At 36.1% G+C, this 19,355-nt stretch overlaps 2 protein-coding genes across 2 annotated transcripts; both read left to right on the top strand.

The window, feature by feature from the left end:
* Positions 1-2,681: 2,681 nt before the first annotated feature.
* Positions 2,682-3,638, top strand: LOC101697810 (olfactory receptor 6B9). Its single transcript, XM_004863505.1, has one exon. It carries the CDS (start codon positions 2,682-2,684, stop codon positions 3,636-3,638), a length of 957 nt encoding a protein of 318 aa, XP_004863562.1.
* An 8,666-nt stretch (positions 3,639-12,304) lies between these two features.
* Positions 12,305-13,228, top strand: LOC101709936 (olfactory receptor 2D3-like). Its single transcript, XM_004863418.2, has one exon. The coding sequence runs from the start codon at positions 12,305-12,307 to the stop codon at positions 13,226-13,228; it is 924 nt and encodes a 307-aa protein (XP_004863475.2).
* Positions 13,229-19,355: the final 6,127 nt, after the last annotated feature.

The raw sequence follows: 19,355 nt of genomic DNA on the forward strand, positions 1-19,355 counted from the left end.
CTGTACCCAAAACACTGGAGTGTGGGCAGAGATGCAGGTAATGTCTGAAGCAGTACAGTCCTATCAAGTTACTCAAAGTTTCAACATAAAATACAAATCTATAAAATCAAGAGATTTCAAGTTATTATTAAGAGAATGTTTAATTGAGACTCATCTTGTCCCATCTAGTCTGTGTGACAGACATACTGTGTCAGATATTGCAGGACTCAATGTGTTGAAAATGGGAGAATTAGTAGATTGTATAAAAAAGTGTGAAGACAGCTAATCATATATAATCATCCACTAAACTTGTCTCTGTCTGTTTCTATCAAGTCATAAATTATTTCTAATCAAAATCCAAATCATTCAATCACTAATTTGTCATCTCTTTACTCTGTGCCTTTACATTTTCTGCTTCCTCTATTTAATACTTACTTCCCCTCTGAAACTCTGCAATGCTTCATTCAGCCCAAGTGGCATCCCTTCCATTGAGGCTTTCAGGGACCCCCCACCCAGGCAGAAATAGACTCAACCCTGGAACCCCACTGAACTCAGTGTTATAATGTCACGCTTATTATTGTACATTATAATTTGTTGTTCCTTTGCCTGTCTCCTTTAAAAAAGAGCTCCAGTGTCTCTTTGTCCTGGCATTCTCAGTGCTTAGAACTACTTGGCCCACTGCAGGACTAAAGGGATACAGGAAGGAATTGGGGAGAAGTCAGGGAGTGGGAAATTAACATTTTTAAGATGGGAAAGACTTGGCTTTTGCAAGGAAGGTAGCAGCGTAGAATGTAAGCTGTGAATGGAAAGGGAAGAGTTAGTAGATGGTACAGTGTCCTGAAAATGACACAAAATACAGTAAGTAAAGAACAAGATGATTCATTTTAGGAAGAGATAATTGATTGACCAACTGATTCCTACTACTTTAGACATTGTAGAAAGTGATTTAGATTTAAAAAAAATAACTCGTTATCAGTGTTAAGGTTTCTTACATATTTCAACTGCTCAAAACTTCCATAGTCACCCAAATCCACTCAGAGTAAAAGCCAATGTCATCACAACTGCTTTGAAGAATGATGATGATCTTAGTTACCCCTCACTTTAATGACTTCATATCTACTAGTTCTTCTCCAATCATACTGGATCCTTGTTGGTCTTCACATTGTGCCTTACTCTAGGGCCTTTACATTATCTATTCCTTATGTCTGGAAAACTCCTCCATCAGAGAGTCAAATGGCTAATGCCTTCGCCTTCTTGATGACTACTCAGTGAGGCCTGTTCCTATCATACTTTTAAAAGTATCAACCTAGGGCTTGGGAAGTAGCTCAGTGGTAGAGTGCTTCCGTATTATTTACCATGCCCTGGGTTTAATCCCCAGTACCACAAAAAGAAGTCTATCACCATTGTCTGTCTGCTCTCCTGATTTTCCTTAACTTGATTTATTTTCTTCATCTAACTTGTCAATCCCAATGCTTATATCCTTAATGTACTTACTGTTTATTGGCTGTTTCCTTCCTGTAGAATGTAACTACTTAAGATCAGGGAACTTGCCTATTTTTGATTGTTTTGTTAACTGAGCTGTTCTAGACAATAGAACATGTCACATAATAGGTGCTCAATAAATATTGGTGAAGAGAATAAATTTAGAGTACAGAAAGAGATGGATGTCTGATAAATTGGTTTCCTGACAAAGTGAGACATAGAGCAGTTGGGAGTATTAGTCTTAGATAAGAAGTAAGGACAGAATAAGGAGAGATAGCAAAGGGTGAACATTAATGAGTTCATAGTGGAGAGTTGAATAAATTACCATCTGAGAGTCTCATTTGTCTTTGTCAAATAAGAAGTGAAAATGTCTACTGAGAGTTGGATCAGGGAGTGGGGTGGCAGATTAGAGATTAAAGGCAAAGGTCTTTGGGAGAAGCAGGGAGCAAACTGACTGAAAACTATTACAGGATACCCAGCTATTGTCTGAAGCCCTTTTGAGCTCTACACTCATAAAAACCCTAGTCTGCACACAACAGCCACTTAGCCTTCCTCATGTGATTTCTTGTTTGAGATTTTTATGTGAAGTTTATTTTAATTTAAACACACACAATATCACAATATGGCGGTATAATCTATTTTGTGTTGTAATTTTTTCCCCAGCAGGGCTCAGCTATCCAGATACAGATAAGAACAGAGCCCTGTTGCTTTCCTTGAAGACCACTGCCTCGGAAGTATTAGGCCATTCCTTCAATGGGCCCTAGGCATGTATTCTTGTGGCTGTAATGGTTTGCTTACTTACTTATTTCTTTCTCAAGATATTGAACACGAAAGTCTCACGTTCATCTTTATATTTTCAGTATCCTATGGTTCTCATAGCTGCCTCTGAAATCTTTTCATAAAGAAATTACTTTCTCCTGGTACTACCTGAAGACCTCTTTCTGGCCCAGACCTGAAGGCCTAAGCCCTAAATCTTATTTCATGTTTCTGCTTTGATATGCTTAGCTTTGTGTTGTTTTCAGGTTCTGGTTTGAGCCCTGATTTTCTAGAGAGAATCTGTGGCTTCTCATAATTTCAGACCATACCCTAGAGCTAGATGATGGTGCTAATGTTTAATAACAGAATATCTGTTGCTTAAGGGCCCTTTGCTTCTCATGCAGAAGTTATTCTTCAATTTGATGTTATTATCATTAAACTCTTTGTCTTTTGATGGCCTAATCATGTGGAAGGAAAATATTACCAATATTAATGAGTTCATCCTGGTGGGCTTCCCTGCTGCCCATTGGCAGCAAATTCTGCTCTTCTTGTTTTTCCTCGTCACTTACCTGTTTGTGCTGTTAGAGAATTTGGTCATCATTCTTACTGTATGGGTGACTAAGTCTCTGCATAAGCCCATGTACTATTTTCTGAGTACTATGTCCTTTCTGGAAGCCTGGTACATATCTGTCACAGTCCCCAAGATGCTGGTTGGGTTCCTACTTCATCCCAATACCATCTCCTTCCTGGGATGTATGACCCAGCTTTATTTCTTCATGTCACTTGCTTGCACTGAATGTGTGCTTTTGGCCGCCATGGCCTATGACCGTTACGTAGCCATATGTTGGCCCCTGCGCTATCCAGTCATGATGACCACTGAGCTTTGTGTTCAGCTGACCATTAGCTCCTGGGTGAGTGGCTTTTCCATCTCCATGGGAAAGGTGTACTTTATCTCCAGAGTTGGTTTCTGTGGCAATAACATCTTAAACCATTTTTTCTGTGATGTGTCACCTATCCTTAAACTGGCCTGCATGGATTTATTCATGGCGGAGAGAGTAGACTTTGCGCTAGCCATCATTATCCTAGTGTTTCCTCTCTCAGCCACTGTCCTTTCCTATGCCTTCATTGTCTCCACCATCGTGCACATACCCTCAGCCACAGGGCAGCAGAAAGCCTTCTCCACTTGTGCATCTCACCTGATGGTTGTCATCATCTTCTACACAGCAGTGATCTTCATGTATGTCCGACCTCGTGCCATTGCTTCATTTAATTCTAACAAATTGATTTCAGCTATATATGCAGTCTTTACTCCCATGCTCAACCCTATCATTTACTGCCTGAGGAACAAGGAGGTCAAGGATGCTATCAGGAAAACCATAGCAAGTGGCCGAGCTTTTTTCTTGAGAGATTCTCTTTGCTGAAAAGATACACACATTTTTTCTGTTTTTATTTGAATTGACCTCAAGAAAACTTAATTAGATAAAAATCTGCAATTACAAACATACCGACTTAGTACCATGATATAGGGGTATGGAACTAGAGATAAAATAAAATGCTTTTTTTCTGTCAGACCTTAATTAAAAACTTCCTTTTATAAAACAGTAGATCACTTCTTGGCCTTTTGGCTAAGATCAAGTATAGTATAAAGCAGTAGATGATGCTAGCCATTCTGACTGGGTAAGATGGAATTTCAGAGTTGTTTTGATTTGGATCTGGAAATGTGGTAAATATACACAACAGAATATTATCCAACCATAAAGAATAACGAAATCATGTAATTTGCAGGAAAATTAATGGAACTTGAGACCACAATGCTAAATGAAATAAGCCAGACACAAAGTTAAATATTGCATGGTTTCTCTTGTATGAGATATTTAAAATATAAATACATAAATGAGTAAAATATGGGAGAGATTGTAGAAATCAAGAAGACAGACTTTTTGGAGATGAAGATATGATCGGCAAAGGGGAGATAAGAGAGGGGATAATGTAATAACAAATGAGAAAGATATGTTATATGTACACAGCAGTTCCCCAAAACAAGGATAGCTATTATGCATTACAAACATACACTAATAACAACATAAGGCTGTAGATGAAATAGGACTCTAAGACATATATATCCATAAAATAGTTATAAAATTATTTTATTTTTTATGAAATTGTTAAGGAAAAATCAGTGATTAGCTAATTTTTATGATTCTGTTGGTGGGATTATCCCTTTTTGATATGCATTGTTTTAAAAGTGCTCTCTCTCTTAAGAGTGGTGTACAGAGAAAGGTTACCTGTAGGCAATGTCATAGGTATGGCCTGTTCACTGCTTCAAGGGGTTGAGACAGACTCCTATTATAGTCAGGTGATCATAATGATATTGCACTTTAATGGTTTTTAAAATTTAGGAAAATGAGAGATAAACTTTCTTCAGGCTCTGACAGAAACACTATAAAGGGGAGACATGCACTACTTGTCATGATATAAAAATAAAATTTTAGATACACACATCTGTATATATGGCATGCTTTAACTTCTTTCCTTTGTTGGAACTTCTGCATATAATTTTGTGAATGAAATAGAGGCCAGACTGTAGGGAAAGCAGTGGTTGTTGATTTAAACCCATGCTTTTTCAGGTCTAGGAAGTGTTGCCTTTGACAAGGGACCTAGTGCTCTTATTTAGGTGATGCTTGTCCTGGAAATAAAGAATATTCCCAGTTTCCTCACAACATTTACCTTCTCATTGGTGTTCCTTTTTATTTTGAAAGGGTAGAAGCAAGTAGTATATGGTTTCACTTAGACACTATAAAACAGTAGAACAGAGATAGATTCTATGTGGTTCTAAGGAACATTGGATGAGCGAATTAATGAAATATGATCCACTAATAATTTAATGATAAACATACTATTTTACTACAATACTTTGCAAAACACATTTCATACACTTTAATTAGGGTATTTATGCATTACATACATGCTTTTTTCACTTTGTTAACCTGTTGTTACATGTTTTTCCCTTTTTGTGTTTCAGTTTTTATATAATGCTAGATGAGATTGCTTTGTTTTACTTTTATATAGATTAAGACACCTTACTTACAAACTATGGTAATTTCCAATTTATATAAACCTGTTATATTCTTCTGGCTTTCACTACTATTAATCCAAGCACACTTAATGATGGATTTCTTTTCCTTTAGTCAGTAAATAACATTATGGGCCATGGCCCTCACAGGGGGAACTCTAAGTAATATAAGGTGCTTTGTCTTGAGCTGTATATCTTCTTTTAAAACCCAATCTCAGAATATTATTGTCAAAAGAGCAATTTCTGCTTGAAACCTGTTATTACTCACTAATGGACAATTATTACTAATTTTGAAATTCACAAAGTTATCTTTATCAATTTGCCATCACAAAAAAATAGGTGAGGTGATAAATATGTAAATTAGATTCATTTAATCATAATATAAGATACAAATATAGTAAAAACATCACTTTATATCCCATAAATACACACAATTAAAAATTTTTTTTAACTTTGGTTCAGCAGCCCTGAAGTCAGCAGCCTTGAAGTCATTCATTATACTTTTTTGGGGGGGGTACTGGGTTCGAACTCAGATCCTTGCACTTGCAAGGCAGGCAGTGGAACCACTGAGCTAAATCTCCAGCCCCAGTTATTCATTATAAGTTAACTACATTCTTATTCTGGCCTATACCAGTACTTTTTTTTTTTTGTACTGAGGATTGAACTCGGGATCTTGTGCTTGTGAAACAGGCGGCGGCACCACTGAGCTAAATCCCTGGCTTTAGACCAGTTCATTTTTAACATTTTATATATTATTGGGAGATTTGAAGAGAATGAGGCAATTACTGTTTGATGTGTATAAAGTTACGATTCTACAAGATGATAAAGTTCCACAGATCATCTGTATGACATAGTACCTATATTTAATAAGAAAATATTATTCACTTAAAAATTTGCTAAGAGGATAGATCATATTTGTTAAGAGGACAAATATTCTGAACACACGCACACACACATGCCAAAGGCACACAAAGAAACTTAGAAATGATAGATATGTTTAATACTTTGATTGTGATGATGATAAACAAGTACATAAATGTGCTCAAATTTATCAGATTATATACATTAATTATGTATAGTTTTTATGTGTTGATTATATCTCAATAAAGTTGCAGAAGACAAATAAATAAAAAATAACATTTTATAGAGAGCCATTATATCTTTGTTATATAACTCTTCTGTGTTGCTATATATCATACACCTTGCTTGATGTACTTGATGAAAGTGAGTCCTCTTATTGTCCACATAACAGTGTGTTTTTGTTCTCCTTTTCCTGTTATGTAGTTTTTATATTTCCTTTACTTTAATATTTTAAAGATTTTATTTTTACATGTCAAAATATTTGAAGAATTAGAGAACATAGAACTATTTTGTTGGTGCCTCGGGTTTTAAAAATTGAAGATTAAAAGCTATACATAATTATACTTTACAATTTTTACATATTTAAACTTATATATAACTTATTTCAGTTATAACTATGCTACTTTATTCAAAATGTCAGGAGTGGCATTCAAAAAGGAGAGATAGAATGACTAATAATTTATTAATCTTCAGAGCAGACATAGTAGGTAAATGCTATGGTTATCCTGGACATCTATCTGACACTGAATCAGCAAAGAAATAAAAAGATGAGTTGTCAAAATTGAGGGTACTAAAAAGTTTTACAGGTGACTAAATTGGTGAAAATTATCTTTACGTAAATTTTTCTTTTCATTGCAGAAAATTTTTATCAGATATATAAGATATATAACAGATAATTTTCTACTACAACTAATACAACTACTACAATGCTGACTTTATATAAATATATCCACAGAGAGCCAGTATAAAAAAAAGCAGTCATTACATATTTTCCTATTGTCCCTCTAGAAATTCACATGGAGCCAGTGAAATAGATCGGGAAATAGCACAGGAAGAGCTAAGAGTGACTGCCTGAAGAGAAGATGAAAGTTAGAATCCCAGATTATTTCATCTTATTTGACTTTGGAGCAGTCCCTTAATCCCTATGACTTTCAAACTGTTGTTCTATTTAAAAATATCAGTACTAACAGCAGGCCACTCTAATTCTATCCCATGTCTTTGATCTTGATAAATTTCACAAGCATCCATGTAGTCTTCCAAATTGGAAATCTCAATTTCCTTCTTGAATTTTTTCTTTTTTATTCATCTCATTTAATTGATGGGTTGTCAGATCCTACAAATTCTACATAAATGTCTAATGATGACTAAAGGGTTAAGTAATGTGACAAAATACTTTTGATGATAAAAAGTATAAATTATTACAAAGATATGCATAGTTATTTCACTGGAAGCACCAAGAAGGTAGATGGACAAAATTTAGTCAGAAATATGGTAAAGAACTATAAAACTTTTCATATAAAAGAGATAAACATTGACGAGGAAAGCACAACATTGAGCAATTTCATTACATAATACCCTGAAAAAATATGGATCTGTTCACACATCTGCATGAGATTCAAGTACTCAATTTTTACAGAAATTTTCTCAGACCTGTTTTCTAAAACCAGCTAAAATTACTTAACATTGGACACAACATCCCAAATGAACAATAATTTTAAACCCACTTTACTAGAGAATACTGTAAAAGGGTGAAAATTCACATTTTTCTGCTAATTTAATGTAGAGAATGCAAAAGATGAGAAAGGACATGAATGGGTAGTTTCTTGGTCCTTTCAGGCTGGAGCATACAAACATTTTTGTTGTTTAGGGAAGAAGGCCCACCAATAGATGAACAGATAAAGAAAATGTGATATTCAAACATGATGGAGTACTGCTCTGCCACAAAGAAGGATAAACTTCAGGTATTTGTTGGTAAATGGATGCATCTTGAGACCATAATAAGTGAAATAAATGAGACACACAAGCTAAATATTGAATGGCTTCTCTGATATGAGAAACCCAAAATATAAATAAAGAGGAAAATTAAATATAGATAACATGAAATAGGGAGATCTTTTTCAAATAGGAAGAGGAAAAAGAGATGTAGGAAACAGGGAGGTAAGAGAGGGATAGGGGATGAAAAAGAATTAAGATGTGTTATGTACATGTGCCAGCTCCCTGTGATAAATGTAATCATTGTGCACTGAAAATATGTATTAATAAAAATTAAAATTAAAAATAAATTAAAGGAGAGTTTCAGAATTCAATCTATGCTTACAAATAAACATAACAAAATGTCCCAAGGTATCTCATTGTGTGAAGAAATAACAAAGTGAGCTATTCCCAAGAGGAACCTCAGGGAGTATCTTGTTTACATCTCCTCTCAGGACCTCAATCTTTTAATAATTCCTCATAGAAAAATATTCAGTTCAGGGCTTTAAAAGTAAACATTTATTCCCGCAAAGAATCCAGGAAACACCTGGAAAGGACGCCACTGCAAAATCCAATTTGGGCCTCACTGTCAGATGAGAAGGTTGAGAATCCTTCTCATCACGGGGACCCTAACTCCAAGTGTGCAGCTTAGATTTCTGGTTCTCTACCCTATTTAGTGCGAGATACTCTCTCGTCTGTAGTTCTCATCTTTAAAGCGCAGCAGGCCTCCTCCATGTAAGGAGAAAGATGCCAAAGTGACCAATAAGAGTCTAAAGGCAACAAGACCCTCCAAAACCATAAATCTTGAGTCTATCCTGACAGAAGGGCAAATCCTTAATTCTACAACCCACACAAGATATTTTGGAGAGAAGATCTTTCTTTTCCCATCTTTTTTTGAATCTTTAACTGTACAAATCTTGCTATTAGGGTCTTTATGAGAGGATCAGTTTGGGTACCTGGAGCCCCAGGAAACCAAAAGGATCATTTTATTCAAATTAATAATGTTTTTTCAATGACCAGAATCTTCCTATTCTCTGATCATTCAGTCAACTAAACATTGGTACTCTTTTGCTCTTTTACTTTTCTTGCAACCTATTTTTGGTGAGATCCACTGGAACTTTCTGCAACTGACAGTCAATTGCCTGGAGAGTAGGGGCCAGTCAGAGCTTGGTGAGTACAAAATGTAGTTCTACAAGAAATGGTCCCATAGTTCTCAGAGGCATTAATACACTTGAGTCAAAGAGTTGCAAATTGAGGGTGTATTTCTATTCTCACTTGAAGAATTGCTGAGATGCCCTCTGACCTGCACAGGTAGCCCAAATGATATTGTCTGTGTTTCTCCTTGAGACAGGATCTCCATTCTTGGATTCATTCAGTTGTTTATTCAGACAGTCAGGGAACATTCATTAAAAATTTATTACATGCCAAGAGATGCAGATATATGGAGTGAAATAGAAACTCCAAGTCATGTCAGGGAGAGAGGCTTGTAAACATACAATCATGTATATTTAAAAATCATATGATTATATACATATGTCAGCACTCACCAAATTGTACATAAGAATATGCACATTTCGTGGTTTTTTATAAAATGGAGTACTACTCAGCCATAAAAAATGAGAAATTAGAGACATTTATAGCTAAGTGGATGCACATTGAGGCAATACTCTTAAGTGAAATAAATAGGACACACATGAATAAATTCCAAATAGTTTCTCTGGTGTGAGAAACTGAAAGAGTAAATAAGGACTAAATGTATAATAGGTAATGTGAAATAGGAAGAAAAGGGGCAAAAGGGAAGGAAGTGGGAGGGCTAGAGGAAAGGATAGGAGGGAATGGGATTAATATGAGAAAATGGAAAACTAGGAACAAAATCTTTGTAAATAGGGAGGAATGGAGGGGTTAAAGGGAGGGCTGGGCAAGGGTGAAAAATAAGAACCAAGAGAGATTATGTAAAGGTGCAAATTTCCAATGATGAATGTCATTATATTGCATGCCTAAAATGTACCAATGATTAGAATGAATAATCGATAATGTAAAATAGGAAGAAAAGGTCCAAAGGGGTAGGGGTAGTGGGAGGGGCAGGAGAAAAGAAAGAAGGGAAAGGAAAAATGATGAGAAATCGAAAAAATGGAAATAAAGTCTTTGTAAATAGGGAAAGGTGGAGGGCGTGAAGGGAGGGCTAGGAATGGGGAAAAAATAAGAACCAAGATGCATTATGTAAAGGTACAATTCCCAATGAGAAATGTAATTGTGTTGTATACCTACAATGTACCAATAAAAAAATTTAATTAAAAAAAAAGAATATGCACATTTCACTTATTGCATAAACATTTGCAACAATAAAGCAGTAAAAATGGACTTACCAAAATTTATTAGAAGGGGTGAAGTCAGTAATGAGATTTTATTGATAGTGTTAAGAACTTTTGACTTATAGCCATATTATATGTAAAACTTTTGATAATGACTTTAATAAGGAACGTAATTTACTCTTTAAATACACACAAACACATAGACACATAATGAGACAAATCTTTTTTTTAATTATGCTTATATTTTTGCAAGAGATATTTTCTTTTCTTCTTCAGTTTTAATAAATGCTAGTGGTAACCCACTAATTTTAGTTCATTTTCCATTAATATGTTATAAATCATAGTTGAAAAGCACTGAATTAAGCAAGAGTTTATTTTGGTTATTGATGTCATTGACTTTTTCATTGTTCCTCTGTGTAATATCAAACTGAAGTGAAAGAGAAAATCTTTCTTATTTGATTTCGCCAGTCCCTCAAAGTGGTCCCTGATTCTGCCTTCCTAGTCCCTCAAAGTCAATGAAAATTCCTATAAGTCGAGATAGACTGAATTCAGATCTGGTATAAATTAAAACATTTTATATAGAAAACTGTCATCTAGTGGCCTTGAAATCAAGCTGCACTTGGTAATTCATGAGCCAGTGGTCTGGCCGCAATTCTGTTCTCATTTCCCCTATACTGCCAGTTAGATATAGGTTCTTGTGCAAAAACAAACCCTTACATGACTTATACATACCTCAAGATGGTCCTTTCAGGAGCTGATTAATGCTATGATATTGCCTTCATTCTAAAGGACACTTCTAAGACTACTACTTCAATCCTTCCCAGCCACACCTCATTTCAGCTGTGAGTTCCAGCTACATACCACCTTCCCTAACTCTTCCTGATCTACTTACTACCCATTAGAGTCACATTTTGGATTTGTTCCATATGTGCAGCAGAATACAGTATAGAATTTTAGTAGTGTTTCCTGCTGACTTCAGAGCATCAGACCAGTGCCTAATTTCCTACCAGTGCACCCATCTAACTCACTGGATATTCTGAATCAGACTGCAGTATAAACCATGAGGTCAAACATTGCTGCACAAGATAAAACATTGCAGCTTATGCAGACAGTTGTTGTGGCTGAGTTTTGTCTCCATGAAGGGCTTCCATAGTTTGTGGTGCTGCCTATGTCCAGGTGCCATTTTATTGTTTTGGATCCACAATAATTAGGTCCCTTTATACCTTATCTTTGAGCATATTATCACAATCAAGGAGCATTTCTCTGATCCAGTAAAGAATTTAGGAAAGGACAAGGACTGTAGGTTATAATGCAACTTAACTTAGCCTCCATTTCCCTTTTTACTTGGAAAGACAGACGATAGAGATTCCACTGAAATAAAATACAGTTTATTATTGGCATCTGCTGTTTGATGAAATTAAAGTTAGATCTGCTTCACGATCTGTATGCTAGAAAATAAAACACAAACAGGGCTTTCTACTTAAGGAAGAAATTCTTACAGTTTTACAAATCCATATAACACATTTGTATCATTTTTCTTTGCTTTAGAAGAATAACATGTAAATTTCTATGGAGCTATTTTCTGGTTTTAGCCACACAATTGCTGAACAATGCCTCTATGAATGACAGCACATTGAAGCAGCATCACCAAAAAGACATAATCTGGGTCTCACTGCACCTACTGACCAAATGGCTACAGAAGCATATATGGGTGAAAAACTTAGAAAAACAGTATCTTAAATGTTTACAAGAATTTTAAAAATCAAACATACTTGTTCCTCCAATGAACCCTTTACTTCTAGATTTGCTCCATCATGATCAACATTTGACTTCTGTACGCATGCTAATATATAGACAGGGATAAATATCCATGGGCAAAGAAAACCAAACTAATCTGACTGAATTCATCTTGCTGGGCCTTTCTTCAGATGACCAAACCCAGATCCTGCTCTTTGTGATATTTCTCATCATCTACCTGCTGACTGTGTCTGGAAATCTGCTCATCATTCTCCTAATTCACATTGATTCTCGACTTCATACACCAATGTACTTCTTCCTTAAAAATCTGTCATTTTCTGATCTCTGTTTCTCTACAACTATTGTTCCCAAGATGCTATTACATTTTCTGGTCATGAGAAAGACTATTTCATTTGCTGGGTGTTCAATTCAGATGTTTTTCTTCCTAATAATGGGGTGTACAGAGAGTTCACTGCTAGCAGTGATGTCCTATGACCACTACGTGGCTGTCTGCAAGCCTCTGCACTACTCCACCATCATGACCCAGAGAGTTTGTGTTTTGCTAGCCATAGGGTCCTGGGCTAGTGGTGTATTTGTGTCTTTAGTAGACACCACCTTCACTTTATGCCTCCCGTATCAGGGATCGAATGTAATTAACCACTATTTTTGTGAGCCTCCTGCACTCTTGAAGCTGGCTTCAAAAGAAACCTACAAAGCTGAAATGGCCATTTTTGCAATGGGCGTGGTCATCCTCTTGGGTCCTGTCTCTCTGATCCTTTTCTCCTACTGGAATATCATCTGTGCTGTGATTCAGATACAGTCAGGGGATGGGAGGCTCAAGGTCTTCTCTACCTGTGGCTCACATTTCATTGTTGTTATCTTCTTCTATGGGTCAACAATATTTACCTACATGCAGCCAAATACAAAGAAAATGGATAAGGGGAATAAGGTGATCTCAGTGTTCTACTCAGTCATAACATCCATGATGAACCCCTTCATTTATAGCCTGAGGAATAAGGATGTGAAGGAGGCTTTTAGGAAAGTGCTTAGAAGATAAAGCCTTGCAGAGGCAAGGATCTTTATACTGGTATATAATGGGAGTAAGGAGACATTCCAAAGTGCAAAATCTTTAACAGTTATTTTTTTAAACCGTCTCTAATCTGAGACATCAGCAAAGGTCATGCATGTATGCTTGCACCTCTCAGAATGCTTTCAGCATTGCTCACTGCAGTCTTACACAAGTTTATTTTCTGTGGCTGCAACTTATGACAGCATATTTGTTACTACACTGAAAATATTTTTAAATAGAGAGCAAGGTCTTCATTTGTACTGTTTGATCTGTATAACAAATTGTTTTCATCCAAGGATATTTCCTTTTGGCTCTAAACCCCATGGCTACTTGTCAAACTTACCTCATGCTAGGATCATCCATAGCCATTCAAAGATCTTGAAATCCTAACAGATGTCAATAAGGTAGTTTTCCCCAGTTTCCTGTGAGAAAATGTCAATAATTTTTCCATAAAACTCTGATACTGAAGACATATTTTTAATCTCTAAAATTTCAAACTACTACTATAGCCAATTCAACCACAAATAGGGGAGTGGTTGGCAAAGTCAACAAGACTCAGGATCTCACTTTTCACCAAATGTCTTTATTGCACAGTGGCTTGCTCTAAAGATAACTGCTGACTTGAAGAAACTAGAATTGAGAAGCAACTTCCCTACACCAGAACTGTCATGTGAGGAACCCCTGTGACTCTAACAGTCCTCAGCATCCTCTTCCCAAGACATATTGTCCTCAACTCTACCACTATCCATTAATTTCTCCTCAGTGAAAAATAGAACAGAATGACTGACACATAAAAGGAAGTCTTGGAGTTTGTTTTGTGGATGAACTGACCCTTTTGTCTTTTCTAAATACCCCTCTGTCAGGCAGAAGTATCACTGGTGACATAACTGCAGCTTCTCTCCAGAGTTTAGGATATATGCTGCCCCTCTCTTAGAAGAAAATCCACTGTTATCTCATTTACCACGCTCAACTAAAGGCCTAGCTCTAGGCATGACATAGGATAAACCCAATGCTTCATTGCTATGCAGGATCATTATGAATTTCCGTCCCTTGTGTCAGAATCTGTGAGCTAGAAAAAGCTAGTTGTGGACCATCTCAGTACTGCCTATTTCCCTCTGTGGCTCTCCATTTCTCCTGGCAGACATATTGTGGCATGAGCATATTCAAGTACTTGTACTTCCTCTGGCAAACTTACATGTACTCCCCCTCCCCCCAATTTGTCCCACTCTTCTGCCATGGAGGCCTTTGTAGGGGTTCTTGTCATATGAAGAATAGTGCTGCTATGCTCATCGTAGCAAAATCCTTCTTTTACAAAATGGGAAGACTATACACTTTATTCCTGGAAGTAGTTAACAATTAGAATTCACCTATCATTGGTGACATTCTCTTAACATGTGTTTAAACAAAGTGATTAGGGGTAAAGATCAGGCAGAGAAAACTAGAAAATTCTGACTTTGAACACTGAAGCTTCCATACCCAGGGTCTGTCTTTAGTACCCAATGTTGTGCATGCTATATATTGCCATCCTCGCTGAATCAAATGCATTGTGCGTAGGATGATTCAGCATGGGAGATCAAATATATGCAACAATAGATTCACTATATCCATGGGATGTGTAGTATTTTCAGGGAACATGTGATCCTATGCAAGGAAACACCTTCAGTGAGTTTGGCATCTTGCCTTCATCAAACACTGAATTATCTTCAAATTTTGAATAAGCAAGAATGTTGTATTCAAGAACTTTAAAAATGCAGATATATTAACCCAAGCCTATTTAATATACATAAAACGTGTGAATTAATACATATTTCAATATTGATATTTCTAAAGGATTAAGTAGTATTTTAGGATCGATTGATAGCTTATTGAATATATACAGCGGGCATATGAAAAAATATAATTAAAAATTGAATACTTGTCTTATTGCAGTATAAGAAAAGATGCAATAAACTCTATTGAAATAAGTTAACTTCAGTTCTTAGCTGTTTTGATCTAAGTATCTAATCCCACCACTCTGGTAACTTGCCTACTGCTAAACACAATTTTGTACTTTTTAGCACTTACTCTTCTGCCCTCTCCTCTCTCAAAAGGAAGCAGATATTGTATGTCCAAAGCCAGTAATAATGAATACTAGGACAAGAAAAGCTCAAAATGTATGTCTGTTTTGAAGAAATTATGGTTCAGTTCCACATTCTGGGGTCACTGTTCTCCCATGAAGGGTAGGCAGGTGGAGAGCGACAGATCGTGTCAGCCTGGCTTTTAAAATGGTGGTTTCCCCTGTTAGAAAAAGTTGAGACTGTGAAACAGGTTGGAATGAGGTTGATTCTACAAAAAGGTCTTAACATGGAACATGCTGAAGAAAATTATTATGCACACATTAACTTGGAAAATTGCTTACAGAAGAAATGCTATATACTGATGAACTCAAATCATAGCATTCCTACCCTAAAGTTCTGGTCAAGAGTCAGGATACTAATCTTGGTGCTGTTGGCCTTACCAACTTGTAGTTTTGTAGAGAGGGACAGTTGAAAATTCTGAAATTGCAATGTTTTTTCCATATTTTCTGGGTTGTGTGAAATATATAACGTGCATCACGGATGAAGGGTGGTGTGTTGTAGTACACAAGACACATTCCAGGTTCAATCACATACATACACATGGAGAGTCAAGAAACATGTAGTTTTCAAAAACTGAGAACAAAATGCTACACTCTTTATGGAGACTGTTGGCTTCTCAGTCTAGGAAATGTTGAAGCAACACCTCAGAACATCACACCTAAAAGATTATTTCACACATGTATTATAAAAATGAAAGTCACAAATCAATGCTATTCAAAGTGTGATATTTGGATTTGTACATTTCCGTGAATTTCTTGCTGCCAGTCTGTGACTTAGAAATGTTTACACACATTTACAGTAACTGTAAAAAGTCATTTTATCAAGTTAGATTCAATCTTTAAAAATCAAAACTATTTTGTATGTCTTTGTTTCTGCTTCAATATATTATTCTAACAATTAGTGTATATGTTTATGAAAGTATCAGTGTACAATGTGTGGAAAATTATAAAAATACAAAAGGGAAAATTGACTCTACACTACAGTCCTTAGAAAAGCAGTATTATAAATGTGTTATAAGTGACAGTAACTACTGTTAGACATGCTTCTGCCTATACCAATTCAAAGATTTTTTTCTTTGCTTGCCATTAAGTAACAGGGAAACAGTATCACACAACTGGAATTAAAACGTGGTCACAAATTTGAGTTTATAAAAACTGTATAACTGGGGCTGGGGATTTAGCTCAGTGGTTCTGCCACCTGCCTCACAAGTGCAAGGTCCCGAGTTTGATCCCCAGTACCAAACAAAACAAAACTATGTAACTGACTACAGGTAGGAAACTGATAGAGTCAATGAGGTAAGAAAATCAGATACTCTAGCTGGGAGTGTAGCTTGTCTAGAATTTGCAATGTTTTGAGTGTGATCCCCAGCACTGGAAAATGTCAGATACTGAAAATAATTTTTAAATGGAAATGGCTAGCACTGACTAGATACTAGACTGCGAAGTATTGGCTAGAGGAATATAGAGCATGTGAGAAACTATGAAGTTCCAAAATCATTCTGGTCTGGTAAATACTCATATTTTCTAGAACAAGATTTTACTTTTCAGATTAAGAGAAATAAAATTTCTTTTATTTATACAACATGTCATATATTTTTATTTCATCAACTCATGTGATATAGTTTGAGTTCACTTATTCAATGAATATTTAACTCGTTGATTGACCACATATTTTTAAGCATTCTTTTAGTTGTTGAATACATACCAATGAACAATGTTCAAAATTGCAGCCCTAATAGAATTTAACTGTAAAAAGTTATAAAAATAAATAACTAAAACATACAATATGGTTCATTTTAATAAGTGCTATGAGAAAATAAAAATCAAGAGGGGATGGGCTGTAATTTTAAATAGGTTGTCAGGAAAGGCCATCTTAGATTTAGAGGACATCTCACATTTTCCAGAAATTAGTATTTTTACTGTGACCAGAATGTTGAGAAAAAAAGGAACAACCAAGGAGATATTTGGGAGAAAAGGATTCAGGCAGAGAGACCAAGATGACTAATGGTTTGAGAGAAACATGATATTTGAGATTATCACAAAGAACGAAGTTGTGTTTGGAAGCTAAAGAATGATAAGAAATAGGAGGAGATAGATCAGTAAGGCCCTTGCATCAATTTGCTGGGGCTGCCACAAGGAATTACCACAACCTTTGTGGCTTGAGGTAACAGAAATTTACACTTTTATAGTCCTGCAGACCACAAGTCCCAAATCAAAGTGTCAGCAAACCAGCTCTTTCTCAAGGTTCTAGAGGAGAATCCTTCCTCTGCCAGATTCTGGTGGCTTCTGATGACTTGCAGGTTTCCCTGGTTCGTGGCAGCATAACTCCAATCTTTCTTCTGCTTTTCTTGGGCTTCCTTCCTCTTATGTCTTTTTATAAAAACACTTATCACTGGATTTAAGGACCACCCTAATCCAGGATGATCACATCTCAAGATTTCCTTTAAGTACTTATGCAAATATCTTTATTCCAAAGTGGTCACATTAAGAGCTTCCCAGCAGAAATATGTTTTTGGATAACACAATTCAAACCATTCAAGAAGTCATGAAAAGGCAATTGATTTTACTTTATGTTCAACAGAAAGCTATTCCAGAATTATGTTTTCAAAAACAAGGGGGGATTAAGAGATGAATGGAGGGGGAAGGAGGGAAGGGAAGGGGGACTTAAAAAAGAAATTTAAATGTATCATGTACATGTGCCAATCCCCTACAAGGAACGTAAACATTATGTACTACAAACGTGTACTAATAAAGAAAGAAGAAAAAGTCACTGAGTGTTGTATTGAGAATAAATGGGGTGGGGGGACTGGGAAGTTCAGGTGAGAAATGAGGGTCTGAACTAGGGTTGTAGCAATGGAGGAACAGACAAAATGGTAAGATAGGTGAATATACAAGAAGTGAAAGAAGAGGGAGGAAAAGAGAGGAAGGAAATATTCTTAGCATTCTTTGGTGTAAGCAACCTGTGGATGATAAGGAAGACTCACAAGGGGGTGCTGGGTGAAGAAGTCAAGAATCCTCCTTCAGACCTGTTTCTCTATGGACCTATGTTATGTAATAAGACCTCACATTGCTCTTCTGTGTTTCAGTAGCTACATTAAAGCCTTCATTTAAACAGTTGGGACCTCTTGGACTTCACAGTGGACCTCTAGTGTATTTTCCTCATGACAGTAGAAAGCAATTAGAGCATTTGATTTAAAATGCACACAAGGGTTTTGAATTCTCTGGTAGTTTTTCATTTGGGGGATATCATCCAGATGATGAGTAGACAGTCAGCCCTTTGTAGCCACAGGTTCTGCATCCATGGATTCAATCAAATGCAAATAAAATAATTTTTACTATGTTTATATGAAACATGTGAAGAAGTTTTTAAGTGTGGTAAGTAATCTAGAGATGATTTAAAATATTCAAGAGGATGTACATAGACCATATGAAAATACCACTATGGTTTACATAAAAAATTTGGGCATCCAAGGATTTTGTTATCTGCAGAGGTTCTGGAATGAATCACCTGTAGAGACAGAGAGTGCTGTCCTTGTATCAGCTATATTTTATTCTTACATCATTATTGATACCTCTGCTTTAAAAATTCAATATGACACAGAGACTGCAGAGGTTCAGAGTAATTGATACCCAACAGTGCAGTGTTTCTTATCAGATATGATTCGCATAGTTCAGTTTCAGATTATCATCTTTTTTTTTTTTCTTTGGTGCCAGGGATCCAACTCGGATCCTTGCACTTGCGCAGCAGGCAGTGAAACCACCAGGTTATCATCTTTAAAATGTCCTTAGGATTTTTTCCTGTAGAAAGGTTTAAAAAGATAACAGAGATGCCCTGATTATAAAAGCTCTTGGGACTTCAGGTTTGATGACTTCCTTCTGGAAAATCTTCCAGCCTTGTTCCTTAGTGGATTGGGGGTTATGTCCTTTAATAAAATGTTTCCCATAGGGCTTGGGTAGAATAAGACTCATAGCCCAGATGATATTCCAGTCTCAGCATAC

This window comes from Heterocephalus glaber, unplaced genomic scaffold (assembly GCF_053883595.1).
Source record: "Heterocephalus glaber isolate CG9 unplaced genomic scaffold, H.glaber_assembly_v1.0 deba00001428, whole genome shotgun sequence".
In the NCBI taxonomy this organism is placed as follows: domain Eukaryota; kingdom Metazoa; phylum Chordata; class Mammalia; order Rodentia; family Bathyergidae; genus Heterocephalus; species Heterocephalus glaber.